The following is a 12,161-nucleotide window of genomic DNA, read 5'->3' on the forward strand; positions in this document are numbered from 1 at the left end:
GTTAAATCACCTTACTAAAACATGAGCAGAATAATTCTAACTACAACCAGCTTTGCATGTTAACTATGCTGTTCTTAAATCTCTGTCTGTGTAAGTGAAGTAAGCATACTTTCAGAATGTTTTCTCAGCTATTTATTCTATAGTCTCCGAAGACTGCATTTTTATAATGTCATCAATGGACTTTGGTCATCACCTTGTATCTTGCCCATTCTTCATGTATGAGTCAAAGAGTGAAAGCTATAAAATCATTTGGGGACATCATTACATGTATTTTTTTTCATCACAGCTGGTTTTACACTTCACGCAGGGATTGTGGATGGTGATTAGTGCTGCTAAAGTTAATTCACTTTCTCCTTTTTCCCTGGAAATACTCAAACTAAAAATAACAATTCCATCACTACCCAATACAGATCAGCTAATCCAGCACAAGCCAGAGCTTGAATTTTTGATTGTCTCTTTGATTTAACAATGCATTGCTGTAATCATTCAGAACATCTTTATTGAAATCTATTTTATATGGCTATGATAGGACTGATACTCAGGTCAAACTTGTAAATTGTGGGAAGGCTAATTTCAGTGGCAGCTGACAGAAATTTGCAAAAGTTGATTGAGAGAGCTCTTTGCATATAAAGGGACATCAGGTGAGGGAAGTTTTCAGAACTGGGGTAGGAAGAGTCCAAGGCCAGCATGATTATGTTAGAGTGAAGGGCAAGGCTGGTTAGATTTAGGTGTTGAGGATCTGAGAGTTATGGTTGTTGAAAAAGGAGTCAAGTATATGCAGCTGGATCAAATCCCATGAGGAGCATAAAGAATATAGAAGCACATCAACAAGAGAAATTAGGAGGGCAAAAAAGAATCAGGAGATAATCCTGGCAGACAATATAAAGGAGATTCCTAAAAGATTCCATAAGCATATAAAGAGAAAAGGTATTAGCTGGGGAGAGAATACTTTAGAGATCAATATGATAATCAATGTGTAGAACCACAGGAAATGGGCATTGTCTTAAATGAAAACTTCTGTATTTACTATGGAGAAGAACCCATGGAGTTGAATGAGTTCGGAAAGGACACAGAGCATATCAACAAAGGAGGTCAGAAAATCCATAAAGATTGATAAATTCAAGGGCCTAACCAGGTGTAAACTAATGTCATGGAAAGTAATAGACTATTGAGGTCTTAGCAAGGAACTTTGTGTCTTTGTTAGCCACTGATGAGGTACCAGAAGACTGGAGGGTAGATAATGTTGTGCTTTTATCTAAGAAATGCAGGAGGGATAAGCCAAGGAACTACAGGCCAGTGAGTGTATATCAGTTGTGGTAAAGTTATTGGAAGAGATTATGAGGGACACAATTTATTCTGCAAGACCATACAGGAAAGGCAAGGTCTGATTAGGGATTATCAGCATGGCTTTGTGCAAGAGAAGTCTGTCTCACAAGCTTGATTGAGTTTTTGAGGAGCTGACCAAGAGAATAAATGAGGGCAAGTCAGTAGGTGTTGTCTACATGGACTTTAGCAAGGCCTTTGACAAGCTCCTGATTAGTAGGAATAAGATATGAATTGCTGATAACTGATAAAATTCCCAGCTTTGCTGACAGAATTACATTTTAATAAGTGAATTCCTGAAACAAGAAAATAAAGAGAAAATTGTGAAGATCATATTTTGGGTGAAGATGCTAAATGATTTCAGTATTTCTGATGTTGCATAGCTGTTAATGGCAATTCATTATTATCTTGGAAAAGTAGCTGATTTAATGTAGGGTTATATAGATTTAGTCTTAAAATGGGAATACTGTTAATTCATGTTGGCTATTGAGTGTGCAACAAAGTACTTAACCCACTTTTTTTTCTGTTAGAGTTGTCGCTTGCATTAAAATACTCTGCCAAGTGTATAGGTTAGAGTGATCACTAGTGTCTCCAGTTGATAGGCAAATCCTCATGATCATAGAAAGGGCTTGATTATTTATTTAGTTTGAGTTTTTAGAACAATTCAGTTTGAGCTGGATTGATACACTAATGTAATGACACTGTCTCTTACATTTGGATGTGAATGCAATTAGTAAATTTGAAGATAAAAGTTGGTAGTGTGTATATCAAGGCAGGTTCTCCGTTCCTACAATAAAACAGATCAGATGGAATACAATCCTAACAAGTGTAAGATGCTGTATTTTAGGAAAGAAAAATAAGAGTTGAGCATCTATATTAAAGAGTCAACCGCTAAGGAATGTTGATGAACAGACAACATTCGGGTACAAGGTCATATTTTCCTGAAAGTGGCAGTGTGGGTTGATAGGGTAGGGTGATGAAGGCATCTGGTATGTTTGCCTTCAAATGTCATTGGAGCATGGAATATAAAAGCAAAGGGTTTTATGTTGCAATTTTCTAAAACCCTGGTTAGACCATACTTGGAGAGTTTTTTGCAGTTTATATCACCACATTATTGGAGGGATGGGTTGCACTGGAGACATTGCAGCATTTGCAGGTTGACCTGATACAAGGCATACAATTTCAAAAGAGGCATTGACAGAGTAGATGGAATACATTTTCCATGGTAGTGGTATCAAAAACAGTAGGGAATAGGTTTAAAGTGAGAGGAAGGGTTCTGAAGGCCGTTTGATGGTTAAGTATTTTTGTACAAACAGTGGTTTATATCTGAAAGTCATGCCAGAGGAGATGCTGAAATCAAATACAAATAACTATGTTTAAGAGATATTTAGAAAGTCAGAAGTAGGCGAGGCACAGAAAGATATGGTTGTAATGCAGGCAGATAGGATGAGAGTGGTGGGGCAAAAAGCATAGTATGGACATGGTGTGCTGAAGAGCCCAATTTTGTGTTGAACAGCTATGTCACTGGTTAGCAAAATGCAACATTGATGTCTCACAGGAATCAGTGCTAAGACTTCACCTTTTTGTAGTTTATGTCAGTGACACGGATGAAACCATTGTTTGCAAGACACAAATTTTGCAAACAGCAATGCTTTCATTCATGTCACTGACATAAACTAACCCTAACTGTAAGAAAGCTGAAGTGGACATAAGGCTGTAAAGTAATACTGTTAAGGTTAGTGAATGGACAAGGATCAGGCAAATGGGGTATGTTGTAAAAAAATAGGAAAAGTGATGAGACATACAGGTTTCCCCTGCCATCCGAAGATAGAGCGTTCCTATGAAACGGTTCGTAAGCTGGAATGTCGTAAAGCGAAGAAGCAATTACCATTTATTTATATGGGAAAATTTTGTGAGCGTTTGCAGACCCAAAAATAACCTACCAAATCATGCCAAATAACACATAAAACCTAAAATAACAGTAACATATAGTAAAAGCAGGAATGATATGATAAATACACAGGCTATATAAAGCAGAAATACTTCCACAATCATTACTGAACTGTTCTCCATAGTGAAAATCTCATGCAAGCGCCGTCGGCATAAAATCTCACGCAAGTGCTGTTGGCAAAAACACGGCGCATGCACTCTCCAGTAACCTTTAAGCTATGAAGCTGCCAAATCATACGAAATAACAGGTAAAAATACACAGCCTATATGAAGTAGAAATAATGTATGTACAGTGTAGTATCAGTTACCAGAATCGGGACAGCGCTGAGCACACTGATGATGGTGTGTTAGGCTGAGTCAGAGTTTGGGTGGTGCAGTGGCCCCTACCCTCCAGGCCGCCGAGCGATACATTGCCGCGAAGCATGCAGGGGTGCAGCGGTAGCCGGGAAACACACAGCACATCTTTAAGAAAAAAGCCGAAATAAACATGCTAATCAATTAGGTGCCGCCCGGCACGTAATTGTTGGCCCAGATGAGTGCGTTTCCGATTGCATCATCTCTGATCTGGGCCGACAATTACGTGTCGGCAGCACCTAATTAATTAGCATGTTTATTTCAGCTTTTTTCTTAAATATGTGCTGTGTGCCTCCCGGCTACTGTTGCAGTCTCCACGAATCGGTATCTATCCGTGGCCTGGGGGTTGGGGTGGTGGAACACTGGGGTGTCATCACGTCATCAGCTGTTTTCATTAGGGCAGGCAGGTCATCTTTTATCTCTGCCCACCTTGATGTCGAAGGTCGAGGTTCGTCTGCTGTGGCTGATGTGGAAGGCTTGCTTGACTGCTGAGCCTCGCGCATTTTTCTATCACACAGTTCTTTGTAAGGACTCAAATCATCCTGCAAATATCCCCTAAACTGACGTACCCTTTCAAAATTAAAGTCGTACTTTATCATTACTCATTCAGTTTCAATTGTTATCCTTTTTTCTTCCAGTTGCATCAGCTCTTCATCTATCAGATCTTGGTCATGGGATGCCAAAACCTCTTCAACATCATGTTTGTCAGCTTCCACAAGCTAAACTCACTTTGTCCTTACTTCGTTCACCACAATCGCAACGGTTAGTTATGTCTAGTTTCACGCTAAGTGTAACACCCTTATGAGCTCCTTTAGGCTTTTCTGATACCATAGAACTCATCTTTCAAATGGCTGCTCACAGGCATGTGTTAAAGCAATGCCGGCGAGAATGCAGTTCCGAATCCGGGGGAGAGTGGCTGCTTGGGGCCTGCGCTGCCTTTTATCGCGTGCTGCTTTTTTTCCGTAACAGTGAAAACACCTTCTGAAAGCAAAAACAGGGTACTAATGTAGGTCTTTCGTAACAATGAGGTTTTGTAAAGTGAACGTTTGAAAAGTGGTGGACACTTGTATTATCTAAATGGCACCAAGTTTTCAGAGCTCTGAAGTACAAAGAGATTTGGGAGTTCCACTGCATGATTTCCACAAGTTTAATATGTAGGTGCTGCATGCAATTAGGAAAGCTAACAAAATGCCAGCTAAGGGAATTGATTACAGAAGTAGTCTGCTTCCTTTATATATGACATTGATGAGGTCACGTCTAGAGTACTACAGTACCTTGTAAAAGTATTCAGCATCAAACCTGTGTTCACATAAATCAGTACTACAACTGGGGATTTTGATCAATTTAACTGAGATGTTTTATTTTGGAATGACATGCTCCTTTTTTTGCAGCAGAGTCAAAAACAGGAATAATTGTATAACATGAAAAGCTCATAATTTCAAAACTGAAATGTCTACAGTTCAAAAGTATTCATCCCCCTTTGCTCAGTACTTAGTTTAATGACCTCTCGCAGCTGTGACAAAAAGTAGTCTTTTTTGATAAGTCTTTATTAGCTTTGCACAAAACGATGGAACAAGATTTCCCCATTTCCCCTTGCAAAATTGCTCAAACTGTGTCAGGTTACTTGGGGAGCAGTGCTGGACAGTAATCATGAGGTCTTGCCGGAGATGCTCAATTGGTTTAAGATCAGGACTCTGACTTAGCCACTCAAGGACATCAATTTTCTTCATTTGAAACCACTCCATGGTTGTTCTGGCAGTGTGCTTTGGGTCATTGTCCTGCTAAAAGATGCACTTCCTCCCCATTTTAAGCTTTCTGGCAGAGGCTAGCAGTTTTTTAACACAAAATAATCTGCAGATGCTGGGATCAAAGCAACACTCACAACACGCTGGAGGAACTGAGCAGGTCGGGCAGCATCCGTGGAAAAGATGAGTTGATGTTTCGAGCCGAAACCCTTCGTCAGGACTGAAGAGGGAAGGGGCAGAGGCCCTATAAAGAAGGTGGGGGAGGGTGGGAAGAAGAAGGTTGGTAGGTCCAGTTGAAAAACCAGTAATTTGAAAGACAAAGGGATGGGGGAGGGGAAGCAGGGAGGTGATAGGCAGGAAAGGTGAAGAAGGAATAGGGGAAAACACAATGGGTAGTAGAAGGAGGCGGAACCATGAGGGAGGTGATAGGCAGCTGGGGGAGGGGGCAGAGTGAAATAGGGATAGAGGTAAGTAGGTGGAGGGAATTACCGGAAGTTGGAGAATTCTATGTTCATACCAAGGGGCTGGAGACTACCTAGTCGGTATATGAGGTGTTGCTCCTCCAACCTGAGTTTACCCTCATCATGGCAGTAGAGGAGGCCATATCTGAATGGGAATGGGAAGCAGAGCTGAAGTGTGTGGCTACCGGGAGATCCTGTCTGTTGTGACAGATGGAGCGGAGGTGCTCAACGAAGCGGTCCCCCAATCTGCGTCGGGTTTCACCGATGTAGAGGAGGCCGCACCGGATGCAATAGATGACCCCAGCAGATTTACAAGTGAAGTGTTGACTCACCTGGAAATACTGTTTGGGGCCCTGAATGGTGGCAAGAGATGAGGTGTAGGGACAGGTGGGTAAGTACCAGGTGGGAGATCCGTGGGGAGGGATGTGTGGATAAAGGAGTCGCGGAGAGACCGATCCCTGCGGAAAGCGGAGAGGGGTGGAGAGGGAAAGATGTGCTTAGTGGTGGGGTCCTGTTGAAGGTGGCGGAAGTTGCGGAGGATAATGTGCTGGATCCAGAGACTGGTGGGGTGGTAGGTGAGGACAAGGGGAACTCTGTCCCTGTTGTGGTGGCGGGAGGATGGGGTGAGGGCCGAAGTGGGGGAAATGGAGGAGATGCGGGTGAGGGCATCATTGATGACGGTAGAAGGGAAACCACGATCCTTAAAGAAAGAGGACATTTGAGATGTCCTGGAACGGAAAACCTCATCCTGGGAGCAGATGCGGCGGAGACGGAGGAACTGGGAATAGGCAATGGCATTTTTGCATGTGGCGGGGTGGGAAGAGGTATAGTCAAGGTAGTTATGAGAGTCAGTGGGCTTGTAGAAGATGTCAGTGAACAGTCTATCTCCAGAGATGGAGACCGAGAGATTGAGAAAGGGGAGAGAAGTGTCCAAGATAGAGCAAGTGAAATTGAGGGCTGGGTGGAAGTTTGAAGTAAAGTTGATGAAATTGACGAGCTCAGCATGGGTGCAGGAAGCAGCACCAATGTAGTCGTCAATGTACCAAAGGAAAAGTTGGGGAGCAGTACCAGAATAGGTTTGGAGTACAGACTGTTCCACATAATCAACGAAGAGGCAGGCATAGCTGGGGCCCATGCAAGTTTCCATAGCTACACCCTTAGTCTGAAGAAAGTGGGAAGAGCCAAAAGAGAAGTTATTAAGAGTGAGAACCAGTTCCACCAATCGGAGGAGGGTAGTGGTGGTGGGGAACTGGTGAGGTCTATTATCCAGGAAGTAGCGGAGGGCTTTGAGGCCTTCTTGATGGGGAATGGAGGTGTATAAGGATTGGACATCCAGAGTAAAAATGAAGCGGTTGGGACCGGGGAACTGGAAGTTATTGAAGCGGTGGATGTATCCCGGATGTAGCTGGGGAGGGACTGAACTATGGGTGACAAAATGGAGTCCAGATAGGCAGATACAAGTTCGGTGGGACAGGAGCAGGCAGAAACTATGGGTCTATTGGGTTTCCCTTCTACCGTCATCAATGATGCCCTCACCCGCATCTCCTCCATTTTCCGCACTTCAGCCCTCACCCCATCCTCCCGCCACCACAACAGGGAGAGAGTTCCCCTTCTGTTCACCTAGCAGCCCACCAGCCTCCAGATCCAGCACATTATCCTCCACAGCTTCCGCCACCTTCAACAGGACCTCACCACTAAGCACATCTTTCCCTCTCCACCCCTCTCCGCTTTCCGCAGGGATCGGTCTCTCCACGACTCCCTGGTCCACACGTCCCTCCTCACGGATCTCCCACCCAGCACTTACCCACCTGTCCCTACACCTCATCTCTTGCCACCGTTCAGGGCCCCAAGCAGTTCTTCCAGGTGAGGCAACACTTCACTTGTGAATCTGTTGGGGTCACCTATTGCATCCAGTGCTCCCGGTGTGGCCTCCTCTACATCGGTGAAACCGGACGCAGATTGGGGGACCGCTTCGTCGAGCACCTCTGCTCTTTCCGCCACAACAGAGAGGATCTCCTAGTAGCCACCCACTTCAACACTCCTTCCCATTCCCCTTCAGATACTGCCATGATGAGGCTAAACTCAGGTTGGAGGAGCAACACATCATATACCATCTAGGTAGTCTCCAGCCCCTTGGTATGAAAATAGAATTCTCCAAATTCTGGTCATTCCCTCCCTTTCCCTTCCTCTATCCCTATTTCACTCTGCCCCCTCCCCAAGCTGCCTACCACCTCCCTCATGGTTCCGCCTCGTTCTACCCATTGTGTTTTCCCCGTTCCTTCTTCACCTTTCCTGCGTATCACCTCCCTGCTTCCCCTCCCCCACCCCTTTGTCTTTCAAATTACTGATTTTTCAACTGGACCTACCAGCCTTCTCCTTCCCACCCCTCCCCCACCTTCTTTATAGGGCCTCTGCCCCTTCCCTCTTCAGTCCTGACTAAGGGTTCCAGCCCGAAACGTCGACTCATCGTTTCCACGGATGCTGCCCAACCTACTGAGTTCCTCCAGCGTGTTGTGAGTGTAGCAGTTCTTCATCCAAGATCTCTCTGTATTCAGCAGCATTCATCTTCCCATCAATCCTGACCAGATTTTCAGTCCCTGCTACTATAAAGCATCCCCATAGCATGATGCTACCTCCACCATACTTTACAGTAGGGATGATGTTACTGGCTGATGCTCAGTATTAGATTTATACCACACATATCACTTAGTGTTAAGGCCGAAAAGTTCCACTTCAATCTCATACAGCCATGAGGCCTTGTCCCACGTCTGTGCAGTATCTTCTAATTGATGTTTTGCAAATTCCTTATGGGCAAAGAAATGCTTTTTCTTCCTTGCCATTCTTCCATAAATATCCTTTCTGTGCAAGGCCTTAGAGATTGTGGAGCCATAAACTTCATCTCTAGTTGCAGCTACTGACTTCTGCAGTTCACTTGGAGTGACTACTACTATCACAGAAGCCTCTCGTACAAGTGCCATATTTCTCTGGTGACTTAAGTTTACAGGGGCGTCCTGACCTAGGCAGTATAGCTGTGGCCTCATAATTTCACAATGGATTTTACTGGTTTTTCACAATGGATTGTACTGTCAAATACAGTGACAACTATTTCCAGATCACTTGGAAACTTCAGCTATGCTTTCCTATCATTGGTCAACCTTTGGAGCCTAATGTAACACATACGTCAAGGTACCATGTTGGTATCATTCATTTGGAGTTTTGCAGGGAACTTAGGAACGTGGATTACACTATGGTGGGGATGTCCATAATTGGAGATACTCCCCAAGACAACATTGTCTTCACATCTTAGGCTGGGAGATGTATAAGACAAATGCTGAACGTGTACATTTGTGAGATCTCTACCACCAGGACCACCTCCTCCTGCACAATCCCACCACCACCCCCAACCCACCCTCACCCCACGTCTCCTCAACCCAACCTTATTCCCATATACCTCACATGAATTCTTGGACTCCGATTATACCAAGCCTTCCTGCACCATTACAAGAATACGCCTTTTCCAGTTACTTAACCCTCCAAAAATGATAGTCTCTGGTACCTCCCTACCTCATTGCTGCCTTTCCCCTAACCTACTGCTAAACCCACTGCTAGACACCCAATCAGACTTTCTGAAATGAGGCTGGAGTAGTTTAGTGCTTTAGGTTTATTAACCAAAATGGCCTTCATTAATTAATGCTATTTCATTCTTAATTTCTGGCATTTTTGCTGGTCATTCATTTATGTGTCTTGCCGTTCGGTGTGGGCGGTCATGTCTCTCCATCCATCACGGTCCCTGACCCTCCGAATTGTAGTTGTTGCTTCCCCTGTTTCTAACCATGATGTTATTCCATCTATCATTTTCATTCTCTGTCTGCCTCTGCTTCTTTTTCCTTCCAGCTTCCCAGTTGTAACTAAATGTTCTAATGTCTCTCTTCGCGATGTGTGCCCAAAGAATTTTGATTGCTGTTTTCTGATCTTTTTAAGTAATGTATGTTTTGTTTTCGTTCTCTGTAGAACTTCGTTGGTTATCCTGTCCGTATATGATATGCATAGCATCCTTCTGAGGAACCACGTTTCTGCTGCATTGATTCTTTTTTCCTTTGCATTTGTGATGGTCCATGACTCGCAGCCATATATCAATATAGGAAGAATGTAGCAGCTGAGAGTTCTAAGGCGGATGTCAATTGCTATTTTCTTGTTCGTTAAGATGCTTCTCATTTCTGTAAGTGCTGTTTTTGCCATTGCTATTCTTGTTTTTATTTCTGTTTCGCATTTGCCATCAAATGTTGCCCATGATCCAAGGTACTTGAAGTCGCAAATTTGTTTCAGGATTTCATTTCCCAATATGATCCTACAGTTTGGGATATCAGGTTTCTTTGATATTACCATTACTTCAGTTTTCTTTTTGTTTAAGGTTAAGCCAAGTCTTTCGCTGTCTGTGTTGATGGTAGATACTAGTTTCTGTAAATTTACTTCACTGTTTGCTATCAGTACTGTATCATCCGCATAGCGGAGGTTGTTGATATTGTATCCTCCTATACTTATTCCAGGTAGGTCTTGTATGGTTCTCATGATGTTTTCACTGTACAGGGAGAGCAGGTCTGGTGATAGAACACAACCCTGTCTGACTCCTCGCTTTATTGGCTGATATTCACCAATCTCGTTGTCTATCCGTATGGCTGCACTTTGTTGCCAGTAGAGATTCCTGATTATTCTTAGATCTTTTCCATCAATATTAATATCTTTAAGCATTTTCATGAATGACTTTGCTGGTGGAAAACTTATAAATACACAGGTAGTATCTATAATTTCATTGTCACGTTGTTCAGATGCTTAGGTTCAAAACTCCCAAAGAATGTAAGCCAAGATAAAATATTTACAAAAATTACTGTAAGTGTGTGAGTGAGCTACTTTACAAATATTTTAATACTACATAGATAAACAGCATTTACTTATTACCTAAATATATTTTCATTATACCATGAGAAGCAATGTTATTGTCACATGATGCTTCTTATCATTTTACTGACAGTAGTTGAAAGTGACAGTAACACAAATTCATTGTAAAAAGTAATGGCATCAATAACACTCTATATAAATATTTTGTCATGGGTTTTTGTTTGTTCCCTCTTGCATGGAATAGATGCAGATAGATCCCATTATACTTAAGATTATTCTCATACTAAGAATCTAACATTAAAAGCAGCCCATTTGTGTGTGAAATGGTACATTAATCCCAGTCCCCTGCATTATTATTTACTGGTGGACCCTGTACCACAAATCTGTCCTGCTATCTTTTATACATGTTAAGTGGAAGCTTACAACACAAAGATGTATGAAGGGATTGGCAGCCTTGCCAGTGTTTGTGCAGGCTTCTGTTCGAATCAGTCTTCACTGCAGTATGCTGAAAACTAGTCTGATAACTCTCTTTGAAGAATGCTTGTTTGATTGTACTATATTCAATCCTTCAAGAAATCACCATATTTTTGTCTGTACCACAGGCATAGTTGTTAGCCTGTTACCATGAAACAATATTTGAGTTGTGAAAAGCATCTCTGTTGCTTTTCTATATATCACTTTTCCTAGGAATGTCATGTACTAAGTCCAGGGGTAGGCAATCTTAAGCACAAATGATTTTCTAGCATATGTTATTCATTAATTTGAGGCAAAACATAACTAGATGTATTTAAATGGATAATTCCCATATTTCAAGTTGTTTACGGCATTTATCTGGCTCATTAATACGCGATCCGGCCCACAGAGGCAAAAAGGTTGCCGACCCCTGTAATAGTCCCTCAGACTGTATTGCAACTAGGACCATGAACTTATTGGTTCCACTTTGACAACAACATTCTCCTCACATTGTTCATCGCTTTTTTTTAGATTGCAGGGATATTTTAACAAGCTGAGCAACATCTACCCATAGATATTTTCTGGAGCTATAGATCCTTCAACAACTATTCATCATGTATCTAAATTTAACATTATTCAAGTCTTCGTGAATCGATTTGTGTCAGTCTGTTTAAACACTATTTGCCAGCTTTTAGCTCAGCTGCCAAGGCTGTTGAAAACCGAACAATAGGTGCATCTGTAATGCATTTACCAAACCCGTACAAGATATTATCCTTGACTAACGTAGTAATTCTGTGCATAGATCCAATCATTAGATTGTAATGGGACTTGTGATTATGAAGAGGACAGATGTAAGGAGAACCTGAAAACTATGCTTGCAGAATTGATCAAAAGAGGGCAATTTATTTTTCATCTTAAATGCCAATTTGATTCAAACTTCAATCACTGGCTAGAGATCTATTTGTTCTTTTTGCTGAAT

General features: G+C 42.4%; 1 protein-coding gene across 7 annotated transcripts in view; it reads left to right on the forward strand.

Annotated features, from left to right (window-relative positions):
* The window catches only part of pcdh17 (protocadherin 17), a 151,303-nt gene that overhangs the window by 53,930 nt on the left and 85,212 nt on the right, over nt 1-12,161 (forward strand). The window contains exons 4-5 of one of the 7 annotated variants that reach the window (XR_011886599.1): nt 4,266-4,389; nt 9,845-10,052. The exons of 5 other annotated variants lie outside the window; for them this stretch is intronic. Coding sequence is in view for 1 of the 2 variants with exons in the window: in XM_072263485.1 (XP_072119586.1) it covers nt 9,845-9,894 (50 nt within the window). In the remaining variant the exon portion in view is untranslated. Of the gene's footprint in view, nt 1-4,265; nt 4,390-9,844; nt 10,053-12,161 lie in introns of those variants that run through there. One more of the 7 variants, XM_072263485.1, reaches the window with a different exon arrangement.

The sequence above is a fragment of the Mobula birostris genome, chromosome 7 (assembly GCF_030028105.1).
Source record: "Mobula birostris isolate sMobBir1 chromosome 7, sMobBir1.hap1, whole genome shotgun sequence".
Lineage (NCBI taxonomy): Eukaryota > Metazoa > Chordata > Chondrichthyes > Myliobatiformes > Myliobatidae > Mobula > Mobula birostris.